Source organism: Kwoniella dendrophila, chromosome 7 (assembly GCF_036810415.1).
Source record: "Kwoniella dendrophila CBS 6074 chromosome 7, complete sequence".
In the NCBI taxonomy this organism is placed as follows: Eukaryota; Fungi; Basidiomycota; class Tremellomycetes; order Tremellales; family Cryptococcaceae; genus Kwoniella; species Kwoniella dendrophila.
Window position 1 is genome coordinate 1,333,596 of NC_089482.1, and position 16,674 is coordinate 1,350,269.

Here is a 16,674-nt window from a genome sequence, read left to right on the forward strand (position 1 = left end):
GCATTGTCATGATCAGTCAATCACAATCTTATTCATACCTCATATACACGTTCTATTTCATACATTATTTCGTAACCACTTATAATATTCTAGCTTAGTAATTGATCAGATGATCAGTTGTACCCATCCCTACTTTAGAAAGTTCTTTGATATCGCATAACTATGGTGATTGTATGACTAGATAGGAATGTAACTGTTTCAAGTGATATAACTCGTCATAATCGATGACACCGATGATATATGATGACTTGGAAGTCTATGTTTTACAACAGATAATAATGAGTTTGATTGGTCGCAAGAGCTAGACATAGATACATCAATATACATTCTTCACCGGCCAGAGTACAGTTTCTCTTGTCCAGAGATATTTGATCGTTATACCATTTACTCGTTATTCACTTGATTTCCATCCAAAGTTTCAGGAAACCAACCGAATAATCTCAAATCAACTTTTTCACCACCGTTTCCAACTAGAGTTATAACTTCAACACCTTCATTTTCTAACCTATCTTTCTGTCTAGCTACACCTAAACCTAAATCTCCTCTAGGGGAAATCATTCCTTTTGAATTGATGACTCTCTAATAGTTATAATCAGAAGAAAAATAGTTGATCTGTCAATTATACAATACGATAATTATATAATGAACTAACAAAAGAAACAAGAGTAGACTCACTTGCCATGGTATATCTGTATTTGGTGGTAATGCTTTCAGAGCATTACCTACATGTCTAAAGCAAAATTACATAGGGAATTAACTCTGATGATCATATCATTCTAACATACCTTGAATAAGTTGGATATCCCGCCAATTTCGCTATATGACCTACATATATTTCATACCGGACCTGATAGTAAGCGTTGATGTAAAAGTCATAAACAATTACGAATAGAAGACTTTACTGACTCACCATAACTTGTAACTCTTCCGAAAGGTATCAACCTAGTTATCTCATATGTTTTTGCAGTCAGATCTGCTATATCACCCATTTTTCCTCATCCCAGCACATAGTTATCATTACATCTTGTTTATCTGTTTACTTTATTAACTATCTTTGCATCATATCTTATCAGTCCATGCCAGCTTTAAGTACGGCACTGCGATTCACGTGATAGGGAGAAACGGATGAATCCGGCGATCGCCCCCCTCAATGACTTTTAAGATTAGCCCGACGGCAAGAAAAAAAAGAAAGTTGGTAGAATAATGACGAAGCTGATTCTTCCTATTTGCTGACCAAGATATTTCGATATTTCTGTTGATATCGGTACTCTTCTATTGCTTTCTACCTATAACAAAACACAAAATCGATAACCTTGGTAGAGACAACTCAATTAGAATCTTTTTGGATTATCATCATTGTTAAGACCAAGGTTAGATCACTATTCACATAGAATACTAGAAAAAGATGTTTACCAGATCAACAATCCGATCTTTCCGATTTGTTTCATCCCAGATATCTAGACGAGCTTTATCTAGTTCATCATCATCATCAGCTTCATCATCAAACTTCAATCGAAATGCTGTTATCGGAATAACGACTTTAGCTGTAGCTGGATTAAGTATAACTTCAGAAAGAAGAAAAGTTTTAAATGATGATAAAGTTAGAGAAAGTGTTTTAGATCAACCAAGTTTAAAAAAACCTATACATAAACGTGAGGGTAAGTCACATAATTCGGTTTAAGATGATTATTCTCTTCATATGGCTATCCGTTATTATGTATATAGTATATTGACTGTGTATGATTATAAAATAGATACAAAACCTACAAATACCGAAAAATTACAACAAACAACAGAAGCTTTACAAGATAAAGCTACTGAAATTAAAGATCAAGTAGTAGATAAAACAAAACAAGTTAGAGAGGAAACTCTCACAAAGGCCCAAGAGGTAAAAGATCAAGTGGTAGATAAAACCAAACAAACTAGAGAAGAGGCTCTTACCAAGGGTCAAGAACTAAAAGATCAAGCGGTAGACAAAACCAAACAAACTAGAGAAGAAGTTCGAACAAAGGCTCAAGATGTAAAAGAACAAGCTACTGATAACGGTAAGTCCACTGTGACGCGATTATGGAATAAACCTTCAAAATTAGAAAGGACTTAATTGGAACTGCATTGTCCTCCGCATCAATTGACAACTCACTGACTTGTTGTCATCTCGCAAAAAATAGCCAACAAAGCATCTTCTTCCATCTCTTCAGCAGCAAGTGAAGCATCACATGTCGTAGAGGAGAAATCAGCCGAAGCTGCTCAACCTTCTCAAGGTGCTTTTAATGAGGAAACTGGGGAGATTAATTGGGATTGTCCTGTAAGTGTGGCCGCGAGCACATCAATAATCATATCATTCATGCCTTATGGTTCAATCAATAATGGTGTTCATTCATGACTTTTATCGAATCTTGCTAATAATCCCCGTTTCATACTTTCAGTGCCTCGGTGGTATGGCAGATGGACCATGTGGAGAACAATTCAAAGAAGCATTTTCATGTTTCATTTATTCAGAAGCTGAACCAAAAGGTGTAGATTGTGTTGAAAAGTTCAAACATATGCAAGATTGTTTCAGAGCTCATCCTGAAATTTATGGTGAAGAAATTGATGATGATGAGGATGAAACCACTCCAAGTTTAGGTGATGAAAGTGTATCAGTAAATGAAGAAAAACAAACTAAAGCATAAATACACACATCGTTAGAAATTGATATTGATCTAGATTTTCCAAAATATAGGAATAGATATTATATTATAACACATCTTTGCATCTCATTGATATATATGTATGCATCAACAACTACTCAAGCTGTTTTAACTACATGTAGCAATTTATGGCAATATCGTTACTTGATCGGTACACCTACTCCGTATGTCATCATCGCGTACAACTGACAGCGAAGAAATCGTTATATTGCGCTCTAATTGATTCTCCGTCTAGTTGACCTATCATGGGATCCAGCATCCGAATCATGAGAGGCTGAACGTTTGTGTCGATCATCTTCATCATCAGACGGATCTTCAAGGGGTGGCGCATTACTCATAGCAATCTCTCCCTCTCTCTTTTGAGCTTCAAGATTATCAAAGTAGTCTTTATATTTCGTTCTGATACTATCGCAAAAATTCTCATATTTATTAGATAATCTCAATCCTTCTTCAGTATTAGATGAATTGTCACTGCTAAAATGCCTTGCACAATTAATCCAATAGGTTTCACATTGACAATTTTCTGATATCAGGACTTGTGCACTAGGTCCTTCAGTGGTATATCCTGTAGTAAGTAATCGGTGAACTTCGATATCTTGCTCTGGCATACATAATTCTCCAATTTCTTGTTGTGCTATTTCATGAAATCATTCATACGTTGTAGTCGTCAGAATTAGCTAGCTCTTTATCTGTATGGTAATTTTGGGAAGTATCGTATTACAGTAGTACCAACCGAAACACTTACCCATGAAATTGATCCTAGCATTTACGTATTGATCGAGAAGACTGTGGCTGGACATGTTCAATGTGTAATCTACTGTGTTTTACGAAGCTGGGAATAAATTAAACTGATGTGAAGATCATTATATATATATATCACCCGGACGAAGAACCTGATCATTGTTGATGTTACGCCAAGTTGGAAGGATGAATGGAAGAATCCCTTCATAGGTATTAGCTCTTTTCAGACATCAGTTTTATCAAAAGATCTCGCAAGTTCAGGTTTTGTGAACAATCCTTTGAGTTGGGATGTACAGAGTGAATCCTTTATACAGAATGGAAAGAAGTCACTGTCATCTTTGCTATATGTTCAGCTAACGTCACATCAGTCTGTTCGTTATTCAACTACGATATGCTTCATTGGTCGCCAAGGTCCGAGACATATGATGTTCGAATCGCTAAGAATGTAATGATAACCTCTTGCATATCCAGCCAGTTACCGAATTACAATACTAATTCAATGAACAATATTGAGAAAAAAGAAATAAACCAAGAATACGAAGAGATATTGAAAAAAGAAAATACAGTAAGAAAGGCTCCCCTCGGTCCCCGACAAATAAACCACAATTAAGGGCTCAGACAAGACTTGGGTATAAGCGTGCGAATGCTCCTGTTTTTGCCCATTACTATAATCTACATCTTTTCGATAATCCTTTCTAATTCTCCAATCAACCCCTTCATATGCCCAATATCCTAGAAACTAGTATCGAGATCGATAATATCGGGTGAAAGACCATGAAAGAGCTTAGAAAATTCTTTGAGGTTTACCCATGGTGGATTTGATGGTAAGAGATTGGATGTTTTGCCACTAGTTAGGGTAATGGTATCGTCAGCATAGTTACCATAAATGATACGAGAATGAGTGAAAGCGTAACTCACTTGTTTCTTAAGAAGAGAGATTAAGAAGTTGATGGCCAACATGGTGTTTTGCATGATTTGATCTTCTTCCATATCAACGTGACCAACAGCAACACCAAGACATAAAACTTTTTTAAGTTGGAATTTAATTGTTGATCTAACTTCTGTGACTTTTCTTTGTAAATCTTCAGAGTGTGAAACAGGAGTTGGGAATTTACCAGCTTTTGATAAACCTGGACCTAACAATCTTGGGATTTGTTTGATTAAAGCTTCAGAAGCTAAGAAAGCATCGTATTTTTGAGCTAATTTTTTAACGAGTTTCTTGTTTTTGTTTAATTTTTTTAAATCTTCAACTGTCATGAAAGGTAATTCTTCATCAAGTTGCTTTGCTCTATCAACATCAGCTGCATCAGCTAAGATACAGAGTTGCATTCTAGGTCTTGGTACATGAGGAAGTTTGACGGTACCGGACTATAATTTGAGAATAAGAAGTGTATATTAGCTATACTTCTATGATACGATATTTGCAGAATACGATCATTCGTCTTCATATGTAGTGAGTATTCGGACAACTCACGAATCGCTTATCTCTTTGAGGATCGTAGTTCTTGAGACCAATTTGTAATTCAATGGTTTCAACAAAGTTTCTCTTTTTACCACCAGCTTCCTTGTGGGTGTCCAAGGAAGATTGGGCAAGAAGGGTTTTGATAGACCCTCGCACGCTTGATGCCTGGAGTTTAGACATTTTTGATTGATTATCAGGCCGGAGTAAAAGGGACTTGATGGATGAGAGAGAGAAAGAAAAAGGAGACAAAAGTTAATATTGTTGTTATAGATGTAACAAGCAGAATGCAGTAACGATAGTGAGCAGTGGTGGTGGGAGCAGTAACAGAGACACGAGAGGTTTCGCTATTTTTTCGTCGGAGTTTTATTCAATCGGCATTATGATTGAAATGTGGCGTCTGAGCAATGTGGAGGTTCTCAACAAAGTAAGCTGAAGGTGAACGTAACGATTTCGGGATTCATGCACGGTTTCAAGGTGACTTTGAGCACATAACAACAACAGATCATAAGCTAGTCAAACATATCTATTCAACGTGCAAATCGACAGAGCTCAGAATTATAGATTAGTATACTCCTATACTCTTCAAATCCTTCGATATATATATCACAATGTCATTGTCAACCAAAAATATACCAAATTTAACGAATTTACTTTCTCGAAGAACCAATCCCGCAATAATACCAATATCACCTACAAGATCAGGTAACAATAAACCAAAATCATTACAAAAAACAAAAAGAACTTTTAAACCAAATGTTACAAGAGTAGATTGGCCAATTAATTTATTAAGTGAATCAACTTTAGGTAATCTGAATAATCCTGGTACTTTATTACCTAAATTAAGAGGTGTTAAAATGCAAATGAGAAAAATTAGAGATGTTGAAAAAGCTGGTGGAATAGAAGGTTTATTAGTAAGTCATACGAGATTGATGATTGTGTATTAGTGCGTCTTACTGATCGTTCTATCCTATAATATAACACTAAATCAGTTATCAAGACCAGCAAAACATTTAACGCCCCTTGGTGGGTATTTACGTTCACAAGTATTTAATCAATTACATCGAATTAGAATAGATTTAGAAGCTGAAAAATCAGCAAGAGAAGCTGCTTTATCTTTGGAGGATGGTACAGAGTTAAATCAAGATAAATTAGAAGGAAATTCTCATAAGTTAGACCTACCCTTATTAAACCAATAGATGTCCAGATTATGGTCCGGTTTGTCCCCCTCCCGCCTCTCCTTCATCCCTCCCCGGCTCTCATAGATAAGCACAGATATTTCGTTGTATGAATATAAAGCATTTCATGATAATAAGCAAACTATAACGCACGGTTATCTTCCTCTGATTGGTGATGGGGATATAGAGCGATGTGAAGCAGAGAGGAAACAGCAGGCAAGGAAAAGCTTCGTTGAATGGAATTTCTACTTTGTCTTTCTTGTTCTCCTTCTCCTTTACTTCAATTGTACTAACGAATAACTGCTTTCCTCTGACATGGCTTTTGTCTTACTATATTAACTACTTAAAACGGCAGCGAGAACTTCGCGATTCTATACCGCTAAACCTTCTTCGGGATGGGCAATTTTCCTAACAGTAGAGGAGGCTTCACTCCCTTTCGCCCTCATCCTATGCTTTCTTTCTTGCTCAACAGAGAAGGTGCTAACAATTTCTGTGTAGGCACATCAATCTGCCTTGCTATATTGATTTCGCTCACTCCAAATAAATAGGCACCTCGTCTCTCCTAGGTAGACCTCCACAACTCCCAAACATGGGTCATTTAGTAAGAACGTCAGGTTGGCGACGAAATGATGTGAGTTTGAGACCGTCTTTCCTCCTATCGATGCTCCCCTCTCTTCTCCCTCGTCTTTGACTGCCTGCACACTATATACCATGATCATCACCGTAGTTTGACACTGAAGAATGCGAATAAGCTTACTTACGTATATTATCGGCCCTATCGGGAAATTCAACTTCAACCCAATAATCATATAGATATCGAATTCATAACCAAATCTTTACCCTCTTCAGCCATAAGACATTCATATATGAATACCGAGGAATATGATGAAATCCTAAGAACTCACATTGGCGATTTTAAAGTTAAGATCAAGAAGATCATATATCATGTAGCTCATTCTCGTTATCAAGCCATTCGGAGTCATCAAGTAGAACAAATTTATGATATCGTTGTCAGACTAGGCGAAGCGTCCAAACAACGTGAACAGGAATGGAACAAGAAATTGGTCGAAATAAAAGTTAGATTAACGCAAAAAGATGATAATGTAAAAAGTGTCGACAATTACAAAAATACAAAAACACGAAATGACGACCTGAAATCAAGGACAAATAGTTTACAAGAAGAACTGGAGACTATGAAGAATCTGAATAAGGACTTAGACCTTAAATTTGAACAGCTTAGTGAATCTACGTCCCCAGGTGACTTACTATCCAAATACAAAGGGGAGGTGATGACTATCAGTGATTATAACAAATCTAGAAAAGGAGCAAAGATCACTTACCGCCGAAAGAGAAGATCTGAAAGGTGAATTGAATATTTGTAGAAATCAAATTGAAGTTGATAAAAGGAGAAGATCAACTCTCAATCGGGATCATGAAACAGAAATCAATGGACTGAAAGATCAGATTGATTCGTCGCGAAGAGAGAAAGATGAGTCTCAAAGGGGAAATGCAAAGACATATGGAGAATAAGAGAAAGTTTAAAGATGAAATAGAGACCTTTGACACAGTTTTAAATGGTGAGATTGAAGAAGACGCGAAAAGAGCTGGAAGAGAGCTGAGAAGTCCAGAAAGTTCTAGGAGTCCTTACAACCATAAGAAAATCGAAGTAGATTGCAGCTGAATCGTATGATTCAAGATCTGTTATATATCCAAATAAGGTAATTCTTCAATGGATATTGTCTGTAGAATAGTACCGTACGTTGTAGCCTAATATGATATGTATATATTCCCATTATGAAAAGTATACTTATGAGTTCCCGTTGGATAGGTTGCATATAAAAACCATGTTTCACAGAATTTGGTATACGAGATGCGGTACAGCAGAAGTTTAGAAAGCGGATTAATGGCTGACTAAGCAATGAGAACATCATCTGCTATATGTGATGTCAGCTGATCAGGTTGACGGTGTAATTATATATGACGATCCCATACTAAGCTCGGGGTTCAAGTCCAAACCGAAGTCGTCCAACGTTCCCTCATCGTGAACCGCATGGGTCCGGAATGAAAATTCAAAATACTTTGAGAGTCATTCCGAGCCATGTTCAGTTTTGGTCATATCTCATTCCTCTTGTTCGCCGCAAGCGCAAAGCAGTTTCCTATACAATCTTATCTGATAAAAATGTAGGTATATCAATTTCTTCGGTAAATAGAGTGTGAGCTCAACATGGTGTCATGGTAAAATGTTCGCATGGGTACAAATGAGTAAGTTAAGAGTTTCATGAGACTTGATCAGAACCATTTCCAGCGTTCCATCGGTTCTCGTACGTTTAAGATGACCTTACATTGATCTATGTACCCGAACGGAAGATGTGGAGCGGTTTGTTGACAAGCTGGTTCCGAGTCAGTCAATCTTATCTGATAACACCAAAGGACTAAAGATGGACAACTATGAATTATGGACCGCATGGGTTCAGATTCATAAGTTAAATTAAATATCGATTTGAGAGTTGACCCGAATCAAAATAGTCATCGGACTATATGTGTAGCAAGTTTCGGTCTCCGGAAATTACGAACAAAATCAATATCAACTTGACTTATCAGATAAACTATGCAGATTGGATTTTTCTACCGATAAAGACGGAGTTGGTTGATATTTCGTGAGATATCGTGAGCTAAGATTGAATCAGGATTTTTGTAGTCAAATTAAATTCTGTGTGTTGTATGTCTCGAAATCGAAATCTAAGGTTATCTGATATGTTCTATGATTACCAAATCGCAAAATCTAAATACAAAATAACTTAGATAGATCTTACCAAACTAATGGATCCGTGCCTGAGTAAGTCGTACCAAGACATGTACACTGTACCTTTAAAGCTGACTCAACATTACTGGATTTTCTCATCTATAATTGTGACAAAGTGATCTCATTCTTAAAATCATATATTCTCGACGTCACCCACATCTAATCATTACCAATAGCCTACCTTACAGAGTAGCCTGTTCAGTGGAGTAACAGAAAAATGTATATATAGCCAGACTAAAATGGTGATCAGCAGGAAAACCCAATACAGATGACCTTTAGTCATTCTTCAGTTGCGGTAAAATAAGATGGAGCCGCTTCAAGGACGTTCAATGAATAACGGTGTTGAATTACCAAACTCACCACCATATTCACCGTCCCTACCACTGAACCATACATCACCGCCCTCTCACCATACACCGCTTAGAACGTCAATAAACTTACCAACACCCTCTCCAACTCCAACACCTACTCCGGCTCATCAGATATCCACTATAAACCCAAATCCACCTACATTTGATGAAGGACCAAAGGTACCTAGATCAATCAACTTCAAAACAATAGCTTCAACTGAACAAAATATAAATAAGCAAGGTGATTTGAAAATTTATATACCTACTTTGTAAGTAACGGATAAATCTAGATATTGTGTTCCCACAGAAATGCAATTTGAGCTGACAACAATATTACAAATGACACATTCCAGTGGTGTTATTCTAGTCAAACCACCTCGTCAAAACGATCTATCAAATGATCAAATTACATTTAAAGGTAAAGATGCTATATTATCAGGAACTTTAGAAATCAAATCCCATGAGAGATGTAAAGTCAAAGACATTACGATCGGTATACAAACTGTATCTCACTTATATATGGGTGTAGAAAGAGGTTGGGAAGACGATGCGATATTTGAAAGGACTGTAAAAATCACCCAGGATCCTGGTAATCATCCTTCCTTACAAATGCAAGCAGAAGAAGGAGAAGAAGGTATATGGCTGGATAAAGGTTTACAATCGTACGTTTCTGCTCATATCAGCTATATCCGCAATGACACGTTGTACTGATATCCGCATGATAGCTTCTCTTTCTCACTTCATGTCCCCTCAACGCTCGCGCCTTCAGATGATTTCGTTTTTGGATTCATAACGCATATTCTATTTGCTAAAGTACAAGGTCAACCGATACCTATCATTCCATCGACATTCTCATCATTTACATCCTTATTCACTACTCCAAGTAATCCTCCTTTAGCTATAAGAGGTCCAAAAAATGCCAAAACGTTTGAAGATGTCATGAATAAATCTGCTGCACTACTAGACTCTTCTGAAGATATCGATTCTAGAGGTAGAGATTCCAGTCCAGGGGTTTCCGGTATAGGGTTTCAGAGAGGTTCAACATCACAAAATATACCGTCTTATTCTTCGTCATCCAATAACGATATGGATAGCCCATCCTATTTTAGCAGCAGATCCACATATACCCCATCCTCTCCACCCGTGAGACCTTCAATCGGCTCACCACCAAGGAACAGATCAAGGTCAAACTCATCTTTATCAGCCTCATATAGCCGAAAATCACCCTCTGCAACAGGTCTCTTACAACGTATCACGTTAGGACCCCGAAGTCCGACTATAGAGGAAACTCAAGAGAACTGGATGCAAGGTGATCTATACACTTCTAGACAATTAATCGTTCAGGTAAATCCTTCTCAGACCGGTGATGTAATCCAACTAGATATCAAAAAGGATGGTATAGTCGATGGTTTAGGTAGTTTCAGATACAATGTTACTTCGGATGTTGTGAGTCATGAATGCCTTATACTGATAGGGAACAAGGATTCATGGATCTATGACGCTGATCTCATTATGCTCTAGTTTACGGTATCATCCGTTTTATTATTATCTTTATCAATCCCATCACCCTCTCCATCGTGTACAATATTCTACGTCCGTTTAAATGTAAATCAATCTTACTCTATCGTTTCACCTCGGACAAGAAATTTACCACCTTATCAACCTGCATCAACCAAACAGCAGATACTATACCAGATTGGACAACTGCCTGAGAAAGGTAATAAGTATCCTGATAGTAATGTTAGCGCCATTTGGAGAGGCAAAAATGTAGAAGGCGGTCAAGATGAAGATCCATGGAAGATCAGGAAGGTAGTCAGAATGCCGGATCATGATAATATTGCACCGTCAACTTTGGACGGGTGAGTAATTCTTTCAGTCTTCCGACTCAAATAGCTTTCAAATGGCAGTCAATATCGTTATATGCTTACATGATCTGCTTCTCATGCTGTTCTTATTGATAGAACGATATCACCTATAGGAGTTAAACACCAAATGATTCTACAAGTGGTTTATTCTGTTTATGGAGAAAATGCAATAGGCCAAAAAATAGATGGTCCAGGTGAATGTAGAACACTTTCGCTTACAATGCCAGTCTTGGTACCTTCTGTACGTTTTGATTGCATCCTTACAGCTATATTTATCCGGAACTGTACTAAATAATCATAATCTCATTTGCCTTATATATATATAGTGCGCAATGACAGTGAACGCGTTAAACCTACCAACGTGTAAGTCCAAATTCGCGAACCCAACTGTTTATATTATAGTGAAACTGATCTGGTATATGCTTGAATAGACGAGGATTCACCAAAATCGAAATCAACAACACCTTCAACAGAAGATATGAAAAAGATTTTCCAATCATCATGGGAAAAATATCATTGTATGTGTGGATATAGTTTTGAAGAATTAGGTAAAGAAGCTATGAAAAGAATGCAATTGAATGATGAGATGGAGCAAGCATCAAACCAAGATCAAAACCATCAAAATACAAGTGGTAAGAGTGGAAATGCCGTTTGAGAAAAGAAGATGGATGTCAATGGTATCTATATAGTTGTACACGTGAATCTTACTCCTTAATTAGAAATATTGTAACTTTTAGTGATTAAATATAGATAAAATGCTTGCCTTTAGTTGTAACAGTATTTTACTTGAATCCAGAATGTAATACATGAAATAGAAATATCTCCTTCACCTATGCTCACTTCATCTATTCGCAGTCTAACTAAGCGCTTGATGAAGCTCCCCCACGAGGTTTCACAACAGGATCCCAAGCTCTAATCTTTGGTGCAGTTGTTGAATAAGTTTTATAAGCACCCCTTGTACCTGTCATATTTTCGACGTAATTCTGTAGCCAATGAAATAAAATTAGTTGATATAGATTTTTGCTTTACATCTTGGTTTGATGATTGAATATGCCAAAAAAAAAGAACTTACAGCTTTCCAAGGTGGTGAGACAGCTTTGACTATTGGATCTTCTGTTGGAGCATCTTTTCTAATGTGATGTAACCAAGAATGCCATTCTGGTGCAACTTGTGATGCATTAAAATCATCTTGTGAATAATCTATCCATCTATGTCGACCTAAAAAGAAGTGGAAGAAGTAAGTCAGCATTTCTTTCATACGAATGTACTGTAAATAACATAGAAAAAATAATTTTCTGATATGACATTACTTATGAGCGATTCTGATGTGAGATTAAATAAGCATTTGAAAGCTATACTCACCTGGGATTTCTTCATTTGGATCTGTATTTTCATAGTATCTATTACCGAATTGATCTGATCCTACTAATCTACCTGATTTAGCATCACCAATGTATCTGAAAATTAAAATTTGAAGAAAATCGTATTGTCAGCTCATACATATTTATACACACACAATAATCAATTTGTCAATCGTATCGGTGAACCGTCTCCATTCAACATCATCCTCTTATATCCCTAACGCATAATTGATTATTTCTACTCTTCAATTTCACCCGTATGTTACCCGACAGAACAGTACAAACTCTATTATCAAGCCTAAGACGTTCCTAAAGCTGAATGTAGCCTTCTCCTAAATCATCTTTGACAACGTGATGCTACTCTAAACAAGGGGTATTTGAATTGTTCTTGGTTGGACCGTCTCCATTTTGGGTTTCAACCAGATGATCTCCCTATTTGTAGGATTCCCATCCGCCACCATCCTTGACCTCCGGCAGCATCATTCTTAATTATTGATCCCTTTTTCCTCACCAATTGTCGCGAGTCTTATTCTTATCCTTAACGACTAACTACCCTTCTGCAAAACTATCGAATTGATTGATTCAAAAAGATCGTTTATTCAATACCCACGTCATTTGTCTGAACCATTCCTTGAATCCTACTGCTCTGGCATGTCGAATTGTTCTTGCTAAAGACATTTTGACTAATGGTAGTTAAGCGTTATGTATAAGGATATGCGATGGTGATCTAAATCAACAAAATATGAACAACATTTACTCGATATAACACCTTCAACAGCAGAAAGCGTAACTTGGAGAAGGATAGACGATGTAACGGAATCAAATTCATTTAGGAAGAATTCGATTGGTTCTCATGTGCAGGTGAAAGTGGCGGTATCAAACTGCTAACTATGAGTACTCTACTAAATCACAGAAGCGCAATTATTACGATGATGCATGTATATAAGAGGGTATATCTTGATTTTCGTTAATGCATCGATTCGCATGTATTTAGCGCACACATATATATACTTGGAAGCGAAATTATATGGACACACAGTGAAAAAGCATAAGGAGTTGATACTGAATGCGGTTCTTCTAATACCGCTAAAGGGGGGAAATGGGAATCATAGAGCCGGTGTGATGAAAAGGATATTTACACGATATAATGCCAATCGAGAAGGATTATTCAGAGCCAAATGCCTATCCACTTCTAATTCAATCATGACAAAATTATACGGGATGATCAAATTTGGCTCCTGGTGCAGGTGGTCCTGGTGCTGTTGTCGTGGAAGGAACTGAAGTAGCTGTAGCTGTAGTATCCACACTGGCTACAGAGGCAGTATCTGCACTAACAGCGGAGTTGGGAGCTTTGATAGGCGATTCGGGTTGGGAAGAAGCTGAAACGAATGAATCTGTACCTGATGAATTTCTAGGTGTTTGTCTGGGTGAAGTTGTAGCTGAAGCACCTGATTGTGTAGGAGATTTATCGCCAAAAATCCATTGTCGTACTTTATCTTCCATCTCCTGTCTGTCTTTTGGCAAGCTGAAGATATCATGAAATCCTGTTAGCATTTGATATCCCCATGTTCAGCAGACTCAATTTTAGCTCACTTGTCAACATCTAATTTAGGCATCCATCTATCACCTGAAACATGCTTGAAGAATCTAGATTGCGGTACTTCCCCTGAGGATTCTCTATTTCTTGCTAACTCTCGTTGTCGATCTTCGACAGCTGTTTTAGCGGCTGTCGCACCATGCATATCAGCCGTCTTGATAGCGTCTGTAAGTTTAGTCCAAAGTCTGAAAACAGAGTCAGCAAACTTGCCGCAGCGTCAGGAGGTAAGCTGGTTTTGTAGTAAAAATACATACCTTCTAGACTCATACTCTTCTTGCTCCGATTCCGGTAATACGTTCTTTGGTATTACTTTTGCCCTTGTTGGATCAAACACAGTTCTCTTCTGCTTTGTCTTTTTGTCGGTGAAATCCATAGCAGATGACCAGTGACCAGAAAGTTCCCCTATATCTGTTCTACCAGGTCCAGTGACTTTGCCAGCAATGACATTGTAACCTCCGGATATCCAGCCCTACGTTTACATGTCGATAGGTCAGCTCGAGGGCAAGCGCTCACCCAACGCGACCAGACCCTACACTCATATGGTTATGAAAGTGAAATTAGGCACTCACCTTTGCCTTGAAATCCACATCTGCATGGTATTCGGTAGCTTGACAGTCTACTGTAGATAGTTCACAAAGTTCCAAGAGCATCTTTCCGAAAAGGATACCCCGGGCGTAAGTATTTGGCATCTACACATGCATTTAGCTTTATTTCCACCTGTGAGATACTGATTTGTAGACTCACAGTAATGACATAATCGCCATCTTCTGGTCTATCAAGCAACCGTATTCTATCTTCACCTTCCATAATAGTAGCCGCACTATTACCAAGGAATTTACTCTGATATTCCTCGTCAGCTGAGTTCTAAAATAGGCGTTCTGAAGCCACTTCTCATCGTCAACTCACTTTTGGTTTCAATTCTCCTGTAACTAACAATCCATTCTTAGGTGAAACATAGAAGAAAGCGGAAACAGGCTGATGGTGAAAGTGTCAGCTTGTCATGACCAAGTATACATACAAAAACACTTACAGGATGATGTGAGACTTGTTCAGCTACATAGAAACCCTCTGTACCATCTGCATAAGTGTAACTACATCTGAAGAATTCTCCTAAGACAGGGTTATATCTATAAGTGTACTGTCAGCTTTGATACGAGTCGCAGAAAAGCTCTATTGAAAGCTTACGGTTTTTTAACACTGATTTGTTGTTCTATGTTAGCTTTTCTACCTACTAACTTGATTCAAGTAAAGCTTACCCCTTAGGTTTGATATGCCACCCACTAAGATAGTAAGTCATTACTCTTATGAACCTCTCTTTGGCATCAGGTTCAGCTCCGGCACTACAGTGTTATATATATATCAGCTTGGCCTGGTCTGCGGGGTTTGAGCTGACTTACCCAAAAATCAATTCAGGGTGAGAAAAGAAATCAGTGATTCTCTCTAACAAACTTCTTGGTTCTAAAACAAAAGTTGGTAAAGCGATTTTGGACAAATCCATTCCTGGTCGTACTGTTTTTTTTTGGCATGAAATTGTTAGTCCAAGTGATGCTTGTAAAGTGATAGAACCCTTTGTGAAATGATATATTCGACCATGACAGAGTATATGATAGACTTACATTGAGAGATTAAAGCCATTAAGACATTACCTTCTTCTTTATCTAAAGTAGAAGTATCATTTGGATCACCATCATCAATTTGAGTTTCATCTTTATTATTACCATGTTGTGATAAAGTTGAAGCTGAAGAAGCTCTTCGTGATTTTGATGTTTTTAATGATAACGAATCAATACCTTGTGATAATAAACCCATCTTTGAACAAGTTTTATTCCTTCTTGAAAGTTAAGAAAAGGAAGGTATTGATGTAGGTGCGAGGAGAGAGAGTTATAGTTGGAATGCCAAGAGTTTTCTTTCTCAGGGAGAGAAGAGCAAGAAAATATTGATATTCAGGTTGATAATTTACTGAAACAAATCAGAAATCCAAAGGATGTTTGGCTAGTAATACCGTTACTGTATGTATAATAAGGCAAATAAGATGTAGGTAAGGAAGTTGATTTGTTGTTTGCTTCTTGAACGGAATGACCGACGGCAAATCCTTATTAAACCTAGTATAACGAATAATCAGCTTGATGTATTCAATCTAATGCCTTGATTGCAATGTTTGCTGCTGTTAATGTCAGGAGCGAATGAACAATCAAAAGAAGACTGCTTTGTTACGGATGTGACTATAAGTATACTGACGAAAAGTATATATTGTCAACTATAAGAAACGTTGTCGTCGTCTCTTGAATGCTACAGTGAGTGGTATGGTGATGGGTTAATGGAAATAAGCTGCGTCATTAGCGTTTATCCAACTAAAAACCAAGCTAAGGGGCCGCCGAATCACATAGTCATTACGTAATTGGTGAATACACATATTCTCATTACTGGATGATGTATAATTAAACGGTGATGGTGCCGTACCTTACCGTCATACTGCATGCAGAATTGCAGCTTCCGAAATATAACATTCCTCAGCAAGCATTTTACATCTCGTATCATTCTCATGTATCAACATCCCTCTATGGTAATTCTATTGAGACAAACTATATATACTGTACTGTATAATGATTCCAATTGTACCACACTGGACT

At 37.5% G+C, this 16,674-nt stretch overlaps 8 protein-coding genes across 8 annotated transcripts; 3 read left to right on the forward strand and 5 right to left on the reverse strand.

The window, feature by feature from the left end:
* Window positions 1-384: 384 nt before the first annotated feature.
* Window positions 385-989, reverse strand: L201_005696 (uncharacterized protein; the record flags this gene model as incomplete). Its single annotated transcript, XM_066221425.1, has 4 exons — window positions 385-579; window positions 676-730; window positions 786-825; window positions 911-989. The coding sequence occupies 4 exons, from the start codon at window positions 987-989 to the stop codon at window positions 385-387; spliced, it is 369 nt and encodes a 122-aa protein (XP_066077522.1).
* Window positions 990-1,405: 416 nt separating this feature from the next.
* On the forward strand, window positions 1,406-2,672 carry L201_005697 (uncharacterized protein; the record flags this gene model as incomplete). The annotated part of the gene is made up of 4 exons (XM_066221426.1): window positions 1,406-1,658; window positions 1,755-2,045; window positions 2,169-2,305; window positions 2,427-2,672. 4 exons carry the CDS (start codon window positions 1,406-1,408, stop codon window positions 2,670-2,672), a joined length of 927 nt encoding a protein of 308 aa, XP_066077523.1.
* Window positions 2,673-2,905: 233 nt separating this feature from the next.
* On the reverse strand, window positions 2,906-3,490 carry L201_005698 (uncharacterized protein; the record flags this gene model as incomplete). Its single annotated transcript, XM_066221427.1, has 2 exons — window positions 2,906-3,324; window positions 3,436-3,490. The coding sequence occupies 2 exons, from the start codon at window positions 3,488-3,490 to the stop codon at window positions 2,906-2,908; spliced, it is 474 nt and encodes a 157-aa protein (XP_066077524.1).
* Window positions 3,491-4,215: 725 nt separating this feature from the next.
* L201_005699 (60S ribosomal protein L1-A) lies at window positions 4,216-5,073 on the reverse strand (the record flags this gene model as incomplete). The annotated part of the gene is made up of 3 exons (XM_066221428.1): window positions 4,216-4,278; window positions 4,350-4,799; window positions 4,906-5,073. The coding sequence occupies 3 exons, from the start codon at window positions 5,071-5,073 to the stop codon at window positions 4,216-4,218; spliced, it is 681 nt and encodes a 226-aa protein (XP_066077525.1).
* Window positions 5,074-5,501: 428 nt separating this feature from the next.
* L201_005700 (uncharacterized protein) lies at window positions 5,502-6,089 on the forward strand (the record flags this gene model as incomplete). The annotated part of the gene is made up of 2 exons (XM_066221429.1): window positions 5,502-5,804; window positions 5,883-6,089. 2 exons carry the CDS (start codon window positions 5,502-5,504, stop codon window positions 6,087-6,089), a joined length of 510 nt encoding a protein of 169 aa, XP_066077526.1.
* Window positions 6,090-9,176: 3,087 nt separating this feature from the next.
* L201_005701 (uncharacterized protein) lies at window positions 9,177-11,741 on the forward strand (the record flags this gene model as incomplete). Its single annotated transcript, XM_066221430.1, has 7 exons — window positions 9,177-9,490; window positions 9,575-9,883; window positions 9,947-10,667; window positions 10,743-11,080; window positions 11,183-11,327; window positions 11,413-11,449; window positions 11,518-11,741. The coding sequence occupies 7 exons, from the start codon at window positions 9,177-9,179 to the stop codon at window positions 11,739-11,741; spliced, it is 2,088 nt and encodes a 695-aa protein (XP_066077527.1).
* A 205-nt stretch (window positions 11,742-11,946) lies between these two features.
* L201_005702 (uncharacterized protein) lies at window positions 11,947-13,125 on the reverse strand (the record flags this gene model as incomplete). Its single annotated transcript, XM_066221431.1, has 4 exons — window positions 11,947-12,069; window positions 12,159-12,304; window positions 12,449-12,543; window positions 13,058-13,125. 4 exons carry the CDS (start codon window positions 13,123-13,125, stop codon window positions 11,947-11,949), a joined length of 432 nt encoding a protein of 143 aa, XP_066077528.1.
* Window positions 13,126-13,659: 534 nt separating this feature from the next.
* L201_005703 (uncharacterized protein) lies at window positions 13,660-15,853 on the reverse strand (the record flags this gene model as incomplete). The annotated part of the gene is made up of 10 exons (XM_066221432.1): window positions 13,660-13,972; window positions 14,041-14,229; window positions 14,299-14,513; window positions 14,614-14,733; window positions 14,789-14,884; window positions 14,951-15,019; window positions 15,075-15,171; window positions 15,301-15,384; window positions 15,442-15,553; window positions 15,661-15,853. The coding sequence occupies 10 exons, from the start codon at window positions 15,851-15,853 to the stop codon at window positions 13,660-13,662; spliced, it is 1,488 nt and encodes a 495-aa protein (XP_066077529.1).
* Window positions 15,854-16,674: the final 821 nt, after the last annotated feature.